The following is a 14310-nucleotide window of genomic DNA, read 5'->3' as shown; positions in this document are numbered from 1 at the left end:
GCCATTAGGCGTTTTTTAGTTTCGGAGATGATAGGCTTCTAAGCAAAACCCCCATTCGTCAGTCACTGACGTTACGTCTACGTTCCCTCATCAGGGAACGAGGGTTATATACGTAACCGAGACGTTTTTTCACTAGTTTTTTGTCAAAATTGTATAGGGTCGCTAACGACCTGAGGTGTGTAGGATTGTACATAGTTTTTTTTTTTTGCACAATGATAAATTAATCTATAATGACGAAATAGGGCGCAATTCACCTTTATTCCACAAGGTGGCAATGTCTGATATACAATGATGAAGTGACGTTTCACTCATAGTTACCTGTGACAGAAAATGAAACAATTATAATCTGCAAAACTTGAAATGGCTCAGTGATTTACAGCAGAGAGCAAGTACTAAACACAATCAAATATTAGTGTCACTGTCTCTTGATGATGGATGTGGTCAAGAAGCTGTCAATGATCAAAATATTGATTTTGAAGAAGTTGAAAATGAGTTTGGAGAATATGCTCGAGATCGCAAATATGAGGCAGATTCTGAATGTACTGGTAAACGAACTCTGACGAGGACAGATGATGATGGTATTAAACATCTGCTCAAACTAAACCCTTCCAAACTTCAAAAGGTAACGAAATATGCTTTATTTTATTCTTCTGTAAGTGTTACTCTAACATCAGGTGTTTTCATTAACAACCCGAATATGTAAGAATGTTTGACAAAACAGTCATGCATTTAAGGGTTAAAATTAAAAGTCAAAGCTCAACAACAGCAAACACTATAATACGTGAAAACCATAATATGTAAATCTGCTTGTTAAGAGCAGGTGTTCATCACAAATGTTTAATCACCACTCAATCATTTAATTCTCATTTATTTTATCACTGTTTCAAAGTTATTTTAACACACTTGAGTGTGGAGTTTGCTGTGTAGGCAAAATTATATGAGAAAGGAGAAATATTCAATTACAGTACTTGAATTGGAATTGTACTTTTTTTGCATAAATATACTTGTAACCAATTAAATATAACTGTATAATATAACTGTACTTGTAATCACTTATCTATCATGCAGATATGCTAATTAGAATATTACATGGCCAAAACATGTAACATGCACCAGTATTCCTGGTCTAGGAGGAATACAATTGAGTAATGGTCATTTTAAGGACCTGATGGCCGCCATTTTGAAAATGGGGATTTTCTTGGAGTCAAACTTTGGTAAACTTTTCAAAATGTTTTTAAGTACATCTGATACTACTGTAAACCACTGAGAAACCTTTTGTTAGAATTTTTTGGGGGTCAAACATATTTGCAGCTGACTAGATAGTAACTTGAATTTAAACTTGAACTTGACAGTAAACATGTAGCTACACATTAACTACCTATGTTTCATGTGTTATTTTAAGTCACAAAAGAAAAACTTAGTATATGTTCACCCCTAATGCTCTAAAAAATAACGAGACACCAGCTGTATCATATTCATGGCAACTGCATCAACATTTTAAAAAATCAACAGTAGTTTGGTGATTGATTTCACCTATAATTTGCCCTAAACACATGACAAACACACACTGTAAACAAAGTCATTAGAAGCAGCACAGTCAACTGGAGAAATCATTCAAAGGTTGAAATAAAATACGCCTCATGACAGAAAGGTGCCTGGAGCTGATTTTTACAAAAGGTCATCCTGTGTATCCCTGAAAAAGCTAATATTTTTGAGGTATTTGCCTCCAGTAATTCATTCATTATAATAGACACCCATTAAAAAACATTATTTTTAATGGACAGTGCAATTTTAAACACTTACACACATTTACAGCTCTGTCTCCACCCAACTGGCTGTCTGCCAGAGGATGGCCAGAGGGTTGAATGTTATGAGCAGTGGTGCACAAAAATAGCCCTGACAACTCTTTCACAACACTCTTTCCACAAAAAAAAAAAAAAGATTCCGTATTGAAAGTAAAATGAGTCACCTTTATTTATATAACGCTTTTTACAATGCCAATTGTTTCAAAGCAGCTTCACAGTGTCAACAGGAAAATAATGCAACAGAATGTGATGTTATCAATCTAATTTCAAATGTCATATAGTGTCCATGCAGGCAGATTTGTAATATAGTAGAAATTTAAGTGTCGCCATCTGAGCAAGCCAAAACCCAAAGGTGACGGTGGCAACAAACTAAAAATTCCTTCAAGGCCAGAATGGAGAAAAAAAAACTTTGGGAGAAACCAAGCTCAGTTGAGTTGCCAGTTCTCCTCTGTCCGACAAACAAACAGTTAAATAGAGATAGTGATTATGATTCTGGCAACACTGCAGGTCTTAAGTCATTTTTAGAAGATTGTAAGATTGTCGTAAGATTATTAGAAAGATTGGAGTCATCACGGCGGAGATGGGTTTAATGAAGATGTCACGTCGATGCGGCATTTAGGGGAGGAGTTTAATTTACACAGTCTCTGTAGAGACTTGAGGAATGCGTTGGTCATGTCTGGGCGTCAGTCCACTATCTGGTCTGGATCCGGCCCGGTTCCGGCCGACTGTAGTAAACCTTGGGATAAACAGAGAGACTAACATTGCCGTAGATGCCACTTCTTATGATGTAACGAGTAAATCAGGTGTCATGGGAAGTGTTCCCGATTCTGGCTGACCTAGTTAATGCACCCTAACAATCATTTAACTGATTTGAATAATAGAAATTGATAATGTTCTATGTGTATTCCATAGTAAAGAGATGTGTTTTAGTCTAGATTTAAACTGACAGAGTGTGTCTGCTCATCGAACAATGCTAGGAAGACTGTTCCAGACTTTAGGTGCTAAATAGGAAAATGATCGCCTGCAGTTGATTTCGATATTCTAGGTATTATCAACTGGCCAGAGTTTTGAGACCGCAATAGACATTGATGGAGAATAATGTGTTAAGAGCTCGCTCAAGTACTGGGGAGCTAAACCATTTAGTGCTTTGTAAGTAATAAGCAAAATTTTAAAATGTATGCGATGCGATTTAAAAATGTATGCTACAATGCTCTGATTGATAGGGAGCCAGTGCAGTGTTGACAGAACTGGGCTAATATGATCGTACTTCCTGATTCTAGTACAAACTCGAGCTGCTGCATTTTGGACTAGTTGGAGTTTGTTTATTAAGCGAGGAGGGCAACCACCCAGTAGAACATTACAATAATCTAGCCTTGAGCTCATGAATGCATGTACTAACTGTTCAGCATTTTGCATTGAAAGCATGTGCCGTAATTTAGATATAAATCAATCAATCAATCAACTTTATTTATATAGCAATTTTACAATGACGATTGTTTCAAAGCAGCTTCACAGTGTTACACAGGACAATATTGCAACAAATATATTTTTGCAGATATATTTTATATTATATAAAGATATATTTTTAAGATGGTAGAAAGCAGTTTTACAGATGCTAGAAACATGGCTTTCAAACGAAAGATTGGTATCAAAGAGCACACCCAGGTTCCTGACTGACAACGAGGACTTTGACAGAGCAGTCATCAAGTGTTAGTGTTCTAGGTCAGGGGTTTTCAAACTTGATGATGAACCTTTATGAGGGACCCCCTTCCTAAAATCCATCTATTTTTAATCTAAGAAAAAAACATTTTAACTGTTAGATAAATAGTAAGTGTAACATTTATAAATACAACATATTGTTTCCCAACTTAAATTGGCTATACTTCATATTGGATGTATAAACCTGAAGAACATTTTCAATTAAATGTATTTGTATAAGCAAATTTCACAATAAATGTATGTAAGCTGTTTACGTTCTTGCCTTAGAACCCCAGTGAGCGCGATGTGGCGATAGTGAGAAAAACTCACTAGAACGATGCAAAGCAAACATATTCAGTTCTGGAAAGTATGTATACAACAAGAAATGTGAGAAACATTTAGAAATTAAACTGTTACAGTAGACTTTATCCAATATTAATTTGTCTTTTTATTCTCTGAAATTTTCTGGGGACCCATTAGAAGCTTCTGGAGGACCCCTGGACCCCAGTTTGAAAACCCCTGTTCTAGGTTATTACTTACAGGAATTAAATAGCAGAAAATGACTTGTCATCCAATTTTTTATATCAGCTATGCATTTCCGTTAATCTGATAAATTTCATCAGGGCGGGAAGAAATATAAAGCTGAGTATCGTCAGCATGACAATGAAAACCAATGCCATGCTTCTAATGATATCTCCCAGTGGTAGCATGTACAGGGTGAAAAACAGTAACACTAAAATAGAGAGATGCAGCCATGACAATGACTCTGATAAGAGCAGTCTCAGTACTATGATACTCAGTACTCAACAATACCAATTCTTTCTAAAAAGGAGCATGAGTGAGGACACTGCCTTTTGTAGTATTTTTGACAGAAAGGGTAGATTTCACCTTTCCGGCTTGCAATTTACTAATTCTGCAGGATCAAGTTGTGTTTTTTAAATAATAATAATAATAATAATAATAGATTTTATTTATAATGCACTTTTCATTCCGAAGAATCTCAAAGTGCAACAAGGGGGGGGGGGGGGGGGATAACAACAAAAATTAATAACAAGTAAAAATATAGAATACTACAAACAATCAACCAACACAGAAAACAGAACAGAAACAGAGCTGATGGTGAACAGAAACAGAGCTGATGGTGGACAGAAAACAGCTGATGGTGGAAGTCTCTGTTAGCTCCGCAGCACACTGTTAGCTCCGCAGCACACTGTGGTCCACTCCATGTTTCAGATTTCTCCCAGCGGCAGTGTCCCGATGACATCGCCGAGGCACGACAGCTGAAGACCAGATGATGGGTCTTCTTCATGATGATTCAAACGATGGGGATCGCTGCAGCACCATGCAGGAGGCAGAACATTCCTCCGGGCACTTCTGTGGACACACCGGGGCCGGCGCAGATGTCCAAGCCGCTCCACGGTCGCAATGCAGGACGGAACAGCGGCGCAGCCGAGAAGCAGAACATCCCAACATCATGCCGGACGCCGACGACGAGAGCCCGGATGACGCTAGCCCGGTGCAAACTTCAGCCACCATGCAGCCCAAGCCCAAGGGAGACCACCAGTGAGCCCCCGCGGCGAGAAACATCAAATGTCCTCCAAACCAGAAACCAACCGCAGCAATTCAAACATAAACATTAGAGAAGCGGTTGAAAACGGCGAAACGACGAACAACGACCTCTCAGTGGCTGCCAGCAATCAGCAACAGTCCCAATTGTAGCTCTGACTGTTAGACTAGTCACAAACATAAGGAAATAAAATAAAATCTAAATCTAATAGTACATTAACATGATTTGTTGTAGGTGGAGAAGCGGCGAACAGACAACGCCAGCGTCCTCTCCCCCACGTTGCCTAGCAACCCTAAAAATAAAAATAAATATTTTTAAAATAAATGGTAATAGCCAACATAAATGTTTTTTGGTACTTATCTTAATAAAAAGAATAATTATTTATATTAGGAAAAGAAATATATGACCTCTGGAAGCAGTTTGCTTAGTCAGTATAGGCTCGAGCATACATTTTGTTGATTTTGATGATTTAATGAGTTTAGCCAATTCTTCCTCTCCTATCCACCTTATTTTTAACGGAAATACGTACAAGGCCATTTGACAGTTTTTTTGTGCGAGACTTCCGGTCTGGCACTTCCGGTCTGGCATTTCCTAGCGAAACAACTTTTCAAGTGTTCGTTCGTAACAACTAACTCGTCGTTATGGCTTCGAGGAAGACCGGGATTGTTTGTGCAGTTAGAGGGTGTCATAATAACTGGTACAAAAGAAAGATTTACTTGGAGCAGGAGTGTTTTGTTCATCAAACGCGTACGAGAGCTGAATGTGGATGCGAGGCGCCCTACGACCTTTACCCCCCGCCGAAGAATGAGGAATCCCTTCGCCTGTGGTTAAAAGCTTTAAATTTGAAGAAACCACCGAAGCGACCGTATGTTTGTTCTTTTCATTTCGTGCACTCGAGACCTACAGAAGACCATCCGATACCAGAAAAGTGGCTGGGCTACGAAGTCCCGATAAAAAATCCAAGGAGACGTGTTAAGAGGTTAGCAGAGACAGGTAAGATAACGGATTTTTAATTGCTACACAGGGCAATGTTAAAGGAACTATGTATATCACTGACAACAGTATATTGTAATTTAATATATTTTTATTTTTTTCATCCCTGCTAGTAAAAATTGGAAGCAATAAATGCAATATAATTATTTGAATTAGCACTAATACAGGTGTTGCTATATTAGCTTGGTGCTAACGTAGTTTAAAGTAGTCTAGGTATGTTTTATGTTGTTTGCTAAACTGGTTGTGGGCTTATGTGGTCTTGTGTTTGGCAGATGACTGCCACTGTGATGAGGAGGCTGACCCGACCGTTCCAGAGTCCGAGTCACCTATGCATAAAGATGCTGACACCCAGTGGGAGGTTCAGGCACTGATGGATCACACCTACACATTAGGAGAAAAGTTGAAAGACGTATGCGACAGAGAAACACAATGTGGTGGAGAAGAACCCCTTGCCCATGCCATCCTGAAAAATGAAACTAGCTGTGTGTTGTACACAGGCCTGTCTCTCATTGCCTTTTTTGATCATGTTAAATTTCTGGAACAGTTCTATAAAGCAAACTTTAAGATGTACGTAATGGATCAAATATTGATGACCATGATGAAACTAAAGTTGAATCTGCTCCAGGGTGATCTTGCAGAACGCTTTGCTGTGTCCCAGGGGTTAGTGAGCAGGATCCTCTCCTACTGGATAGACACAATGGAGGAGCACATGAGAATCTACATTCCATGGCTGCCACGGGAGACAATCCGGAGCACAATGCCTCAGTGCTTCAGGGAGAAGTTCCCCAGCACCACCTGCATCATTGACTGCACTGAGACCATCCTGCAGAAACCACACAACCTTGACTCCAGAGGCGAGTCATACAGCCATTATTATTCTAGCAATACTATAAAGTATTTAGTTGCTATTGCCCCATGTGGGCTTGTTATGTTCATTTCTCCTGCTTATGGAGGCAGGTGTAGTGACAAGTTCATCACTCAGGAGTCTGGCTTCCTGGAGTATCTTCGTCCTGGTGATGAAGTGATGGCAGACAGAGGCTTTACCATCAGAGATCTGCTGTTTGAGAGAAGGGTTAACCTTGTTCTACCAGCGTTCACTCATAAAGGAGAGCAGTTGTCTGATGAGGATGTAACTGCCACAAGAAGGATTGCGAATGTGCGCATACATGTGGAAAGAGTTATCAGGAGGCTCAAAGTGTTTAAAATAATCTCCCAGACTGTACCTATCAACTTGGCACACAAAATGGACAAAATCCTCAGAATCTGTGCAGCCCTGGTAAACATGCAGGGGGAAATCATCCATGAGGATGCTGAATGAGCCTGGACATTTACATGTCAAAAAGATCCGGATTTCCACTGTAGCTTAATATTTGTAAATAATTATTTTTCAGGTATCTCTATTCTCTATCTCTATTCTGCACTGCTGATTATTTACTGTAAACCAATGTAATTATAATGCACAAGCAGGTGTTTTTGATCTCAGGTTTTATACTAAATAGTCTGTGTTTGGCACCTTGATGTTTTTTAATTTTTTTAAATAATTTTTCAAGTGTTGTATAATAGCAACTTATTTTTAAGACTATTTAAATGTTTATAGATACAAATACATGCTATTTAACTTGTGTCCAACTAAAATGTGTATTATTACATTTTTCAATCGGTTTTAATTTTAATTGCTATTTAATTGCTAATGTAATTTGTTATTTAGTCGTATTTTGATTGAGTGGATGTTGTCCTAACCACATGTACATAACAAAGTGTCATGACTCATGTATATAAAATGGCAAGAAAATACAGTATTTCACTAATGGAATTTATTATCTCATGTCATTTGTTTACATTGAATGTAATTACAATAATTCACTTTTAAAATAGAAAAACATCACTCAATTTAAACATTTCACACATGTATGGCATTATTTCTAGGCCATTTAATTTATTATACATATTAATTATAATCACAATTACTATTAAAATGGCAAAACATCACCTTAATGTGTAAAACTGAGCACAAACTATAAAAAGAAAAACACCAAGGAACTAGCCTAACAAAGGGTCAGCGGAACAACTATTAAAAATTAGGTATCTGCACACATCACAGACACAGGGAAGCTGGTGTCTGGCATGCCCATACAGCAGGTTAAAGACTACAACATGAGTCTATTTACACATATGGACATATTTATGGGACAGTACGAGTCTGCCTGACAGAAACTCATCTACAATCCTTGGTAGCATGTGACTAAAATAGAAGGACTTGAGTTTAGGTAGAACTTGTGAACAATACTCCAAATCAAATGGCACATCAATGACAACTTTTTCAGATGGAGCCCAGACTAGCAGCTTGCATCTCTCTAGTCTTGTACAAAACATACCTAGTTGGACTTGAAGGTAGTAACCACGGGATCCATTTGGTTGCAGCTGTGGAGCCCCATCCACCATCTTCACATCTGTGAGCTTGCTGGAAAACACTTCAGCCAGAGATGCACAGTTCTTGGTAAGAACAGGACATTTAATCTCCAGCAGCTCTGTGGAGTTAACCACACCATCTGGGCTGGCAGAAAGCCATGGTTCTGTGACACTAACTACAGTGCCTCTCTTCTCAACACTAAACCCACAGCTCTCCATCCATGCATAGGCCACCTCCTCATTCTCCTTGCCATACCTGGTGGCAGTGTTCCCATGGAACCTAGGAAATAGGTGATCCCTAAGAAAATTATCTGGCTTAGTAGATGCACGCATGGGGACCTTTTTTGCAGAGCTAGCAGTTACTCTTAATTTACGTGCATCAAACCACAAGTGGGAGGCACTCTGCATTTTAGTGAACGCCTCCAAACTGGCACATTTATCCCCATCTAATTTAATGTACGTATCATAAAATGACATGCATTTCTGGCACTGTATGTCCGTGCCATGTTCACTATGAGGCTGCTGGAGCTGTGTGGAAGCTGCTGGAATTTGATCTGGTTCAGCAGAGATGCATTTGTGCAGAAGGCTGCCCACTGGAACATTGGCGACTTCTAAGCTCATCTTCAGTGCTTCATGTGAACTGTAGGCAGGGGTTGGCGGTAGAGGTGGAGAGATGGGCAGGATGTTCTCAGAGACATCAGAACTTTCTTTGTGGTGCCTGAAACATATATTTGCCAACCTTTTTGGGACTAAATTGCGCTGTGTCCCTGAGTTCCAGTGGCGCTGTTCATCTGTGCAGGACAATCCAGTCAGATCTTTGGACACTGCAAACTGCACCTTTAACAAATTTTAAATAGAACAGTTACATATTATGAATGTATTACAGTCCTTGGTGTCACAACACTTATATAGAAAATATGGACAGTTTATGGTGACAACTGTCCATATTTTTTAAATTCACCTTGATGATGTACTTACCAAAATTGCCATTCGAGATTAGACTGGTATGAATTAGAATTAGTGAAAATAAAAACTTACTTACCTACACAGAAAGGAAGTGGTGGTTCACCAAAATGTGGTGTGCTGACAGAATTTTACATTTAGTCAAACTTGAATGACCTTACCTTAACCCAAGCAGCATCAATGAACAAGATATTATACTTTTACTTATCTGGAAAAGGTGCGCCATCTGTTGATTAAAAAATAAAAACAATAGTCATACACTAAATATTATTTTACAAATGCCTTAGCAGCCAATGTTTTCATCAGCGCTGATACCCAAACAGTACAAATACAATAGAAATAAACTTGAAGCTTCAATGTAAATCTAGCTTAAATTTTAATGTGACAAACTTGCATCAAGAGCTCTGTGGGTACACATCAGATTGGTACAATGTGTCAAACTTCAAACCTAAATATTATGAGGTAGACAACAGTTCAGTTACAGTTTTGATATCAAATTGTAACGTTAGTTCAATCCCAAACATTTAGCATGGCTATCTATATAAAATAAACTGACTAGCAATCTAATCACAACGAGGCAACAGCTAGTATGTTATGGCATTGAACCATATACTGTATATAAAACAGACAACTGAACAGACAATTAATTAGCCTACCTTCCATAAGATCGCCGCTGCGTGACTGCAGGATTTCCCCTGACCCGCGACACAGGAGCACCCGGCTGTCTCAATAGTGCCGGCTGATGTAGTCAGAATCCACGCAGAGTGAACGTCAGACTTGCTTTGGCTTGGTTGGACATCAGCCTTCATGAAAATCAGGTCATCGATGTTGTTATTGATTAACACCTTGCCAACTTTTCCACTGTGGAGGTACTGATACGCCTCAGTACTTTTGTAATTGCGCATTGTAGACCCATCCGCACCAAGTGACAACACAAAATAATTAAATATGTCCTCGTACGTTATATGAGGCCACTTCTTCATGTCATCCTCCCACTCGTGAATAGTTTGAGGGTGAGGCACTGACCTGCCATTTCGATTATGCAGCGATTTTTGGAAATGTTCCCACGACATAGTCACCTAATTTAGTTCGGATAACGTTAGTTAGCGCAGGGAAGCGAGGGAACGGAAGTTCCGCACAAAAACCGGAAGTTGGACCCATGTTTACTTCCGCGTTCGAAAATAAGGCGGATAGCAGTGAATGAGTGTAATTGTTCCTCAGTGACACTACAATGCTCTGATTGATACGGTATTAGACGGCTGCATGGGTATAATTTTTGTCCTAATATTATCAATCTTGCACGTAAAGTTCATAAAGTCATTATTGCTGTGCTGTTTGGAGACTTTAAAAGTTGAAGCTTTATTTTTGGTTAAATTAGCCACTGTATCGAATAAATAAATAACTAGGGTTGTGTTTGTTTTCTTCTAAGAGAGATGAGAAATAAGCAGATATAACGGTTTTTTCATCTTTTCTGTGTGCAATCATGCTCTCTTTACATGAAATATGAAAAAACCCCAGTTTTGTTTTCTTCCAGCTGCAGCCCATTTTTCTGGGCCTGAAATGCACTGGACAAAAGTTGCAGTATAGTATCGTTCGGAAGCAGTATCGTTAATGTAAAATATAGCTTTTGTTTTGTTTTTATTTTTAAATGATATTTAATTTTTATCTTTTTTTGTTTTTTCTTCTTGAAAATGTTTCAATATTTTTAGTCAAAATGTTTGTACTATTGTTGTGTGTTTTTGCTATTTTAATTATATCAGGATTTTTTAAATGCCTAAACGCAAATGAGAAATGTTCTCTCGGCATCTAGCTGGAATATCATGTTTATTTTACTTTAAATAATGACATTTTAATGTTTTCTTCTTTAGACCTTTCACAAGTTAAATAAAAATACATTATGAATTAGAAATTATGCAATGTTCATACACACTGAATGTTTTAGGTAACCAAAAACATTCGGTATGTATGTATGTATCGGTATGTATTTCATAATTTCTAGGGTGTATTCTTTTAACTCATTGTTTTCCACACACTGAAAACACATTGAAAAATTTGTCTGTGATCATGGTTCCTCAGAGTTCATATTTGATAACTTCTGTCAAGACACAAGTTTCTTTTAATGGATTGAGCTTCATTGGGGCATGGGTTCAACATGTAGAGACAGCTTTGAAAAATGTAACAAGCATGTTGTCTTCCTTATTATCATGATGATAATTGGAATCAGATCATATCTACAGTACCTGTCTGAATTACATTAAACACAATATTATTCAGTTAAAATGTATGTTTATGCATGAGAAAACTGCACCATCTGACCACAACATAAATCAGCTGAATCAAAATTCTTACATAAGTATTAATGTGTGCGCGAAGGAGAAAGTCTTCTGTCAACAGTCATTTCTCCTTGACATGCTTTCACTGATTGATAACTACAGTTGAGTAGACGCCTCTGGGAATCATAACTAAAAGGTAGCGCATTTGATCTTTACTATATCAAAGAATTTGGCACATCTCTAGTGTAACGAAGATCACCGTTTGACCCAGCGTGCCCCATTATGATGATTTAGATTATAAGATAAGTTATCATTATATCTGCATTATATTTCAGCAAAATTCTTTTTAAAACCCCTAAAAACTTGACTATTTTCTATAATTACACTTGCCAATCAGACATCTCAACTTAATAGAAAAATACATCTTAAGGGAATAGCTCACTGTCATTTACTTACTCTCATGTCATTCCAAACTGCTTTGACCCTTTTTCCTCTGTGATAAACATATTAAAAATATTAAATTGTAGATGTCCTGTCAAACTACAAAAATTACCATAAAACTGTTCATACGCAACACAGGCTTGTTGGAAAAAACTTCCTCAACCTACATTCTTGCAAAACTCAAATAATGTACAGCTACAATAACAATTCACTGCAGTTCATGCGGAAATATATCATTTTAATAATAATAATAAGGATAACAATAAGTAAAACAATTACTTATTTATAAAAAATTATTAAAGGAGCAAATTATTATTATGCAGTTCTTTGCACAATGCTATGTTGTGACCTCAAAACACTTTTACCTAGGGTATGAATTATAAAATGAATACATTTTGACATTTGCATCACATAACCAGCTCTTTATGGCTTTTCTGACTAAGTATAATTGTTCTGTTGTTTACTTGGTAGAGCATCGCACTTCCGATGCAGAGTGCTCAGCTACAAGTCGTGTGAACTATGAGTCATTAAATAGCTCCAAGACTTGTAGAAGCAAGTCAAAATGGCATGGTTGCTTCAGCAAAAATGTGCTTATCTCACATTGGCTTTTGGTTATTTTTAGGGTGGTACATTCAAACTGAATAGAGCATTAACATTTTAATGCCACTCACCAGACATTTAATTGCAGAGCTGCCACACGACACATTCACATTTATCTGTTTTGATAAAACTGAACACGCTTTTAGCACCAATCACTGGGCTTTCAGTGAGTAAGTAGTGCAAAACGTGGAAGAAGCAACACAATTTGCAGAAATGGCAAATTTTTCCAATTTATGTACCAGGTGAGTTTCCAAGCAAGTTTACTATATAGGAAAAGCCATATTGGAGATGGTTATGTGATCCAAATGTCAAAATGCATTTGTTTACATTTTCATTTTGAGGGCATGGCATAGTTTTGGGATGCCTGCCTTTACATGCACATGAAATGTAATGATCCCATTCTTAATTCGCATGGAGTAAGCTCACCCTTTGCAGCTTCAACTCCTCTGGGAAGACTTTCCACACGATTAAGGAGTTTGTTTATGGGAATTTTTGACCATTATTCTAGAAGCGCACTTGTGAGGTCAGGCACTGGTGTTGGATGAAAAGGCCTGGCTTGCACTCTCCGCTCTAATTCATCCCAAAGGTGATCTATCGGGTGGAGGTCAAGACTCTGTGTAGCCCAGTCAGTTTCCTCCACACCAAACTCTCTCATCAATGTATTTATGGACCTTGCTTTGTGCACTGGGGGGCAGTCGTGTTAGAACAGGAAGGGGCAACAGTCCCAAACTGTTCCCACAATTCTGGGAGCATGAAATTGTCCAAAATGTGTTGGTATACTGAAGCACTGGGACTTACTTTCACTGGAACTAAGGGGCCAAGCCCAACCCCTCAAAAAAACAAACAAAAAAAAAAAAAACATAATCCTGCCTCCACCAAATTTTACACTTGGAGCAATGCAGTTGTCAAACCCAGACTCGTCCATTGAATTGCCAGACAGAAAAGCATGATTCAAAAGTTAAAAGTTGGACACTTCTGTGCAATGTGTGCCTCAGCATGTGCTGATCCCGCTCTGTGATTTTACATGGCCTGTTGCTGCTGTTCCCAATTGCTTCCATACTTAACACGTAACTAAAACATACCTTTGTCTCTGTCCTGCCCTCCAGTCATTCACTGTCCTGTCACTTTGGACAGCAATGAGCTACTGTAGAGTTATTATCTGCTCTCTTATCAAACAGACATCAGCATTCACTGTGAATGCCTTTAGATAGAGGTATAAATAGTCATAAGGAAACACTGTTTTGAACAAATCCCTAACCCTAAACTTATTCAACTTTGGCATGTAAATCATACAGAACCATGTTACATGTAACATTCAGTTAGCACAAATTGCAGCTTGTTGAAAAATGGGATTATTATTAACTGTTCAGAATTATGGTTCACACAATAAAACTAGTGGAAAAACACCATATCTACAGACCAGAATATCTTAGAGATTTCGAATGTAATAATCACCATGGAACCCTTCAAAATACCCTAGATCAGGGGTGACCAAACTTTTTCCTATGAAGGGCCAAAAATCAAACTTGATTGAGAGCCGTGGGCCAAAAGTTAATTTTGC

General features: G+C 38.1%; 1 protein-coding gene across 1 annotated transcript; it reads left to right on the top strand.

Moving 5' to 3' along the window:
- Window positions 1-5574: 5574 nt before the first annotated feature.
- On the top strand, window positions 5575-7703 carry LOC137064722 (uncharacterized). Its single transcript, XM_067436196.1, has 2 exons — window positions 5575-6063; window positions 6336-7703. The coding sequence occupies exons 1-2, from the start codon at window positions 5712-5714 to the stop codon at window positions 7379-7381; spliced, it is 1398 nt and encodes a 465-aa protein (XP_067292297.1). The 5' UTR covers window positions 5575-5711; the 3' UTR covers window positions 7382-7703.
- Window positions 7704-14310: the final 6607 nt, after the last annotated feature.

The sequence above is a fragment of the Pseudorasbora parva genome, chromosome 25, assembly GCF_024679245.1.
Source record: "Pseudorasbora parva isolate DD20220531a chromosome 25, ASM2467924v1, whole genome shotgun sequence".
In the NCBI taxonomy this organism is placed as follows: Eukaryota; Metazoa; Chordata; class Actinopteri; order Cypriniformes; family Gobionidae; genus Pseudorasbora; species Pseudorasbora parva.
Note: the sequence above shows the minus strand (reverse complement) of the source record. Positions and strands in the feature narration are given on the sequence as shown.

Coding starts and splice junctions, on each gene's coding strand:
- LOC137064722 (XM_067436196.1), top strand. CDS start 5,712: ATGGCTTCGAGGAAGACCGGGATTGTTTGTGCAGTTAGAGGGTGTCAT. Junction 6,064..6,335: donor TAAGAGGTTAGCAGAGACAG/GTAAGATAACGG, acceptor TGTGTTTGGCAG/ATGACTGCCACTGTGATGAG.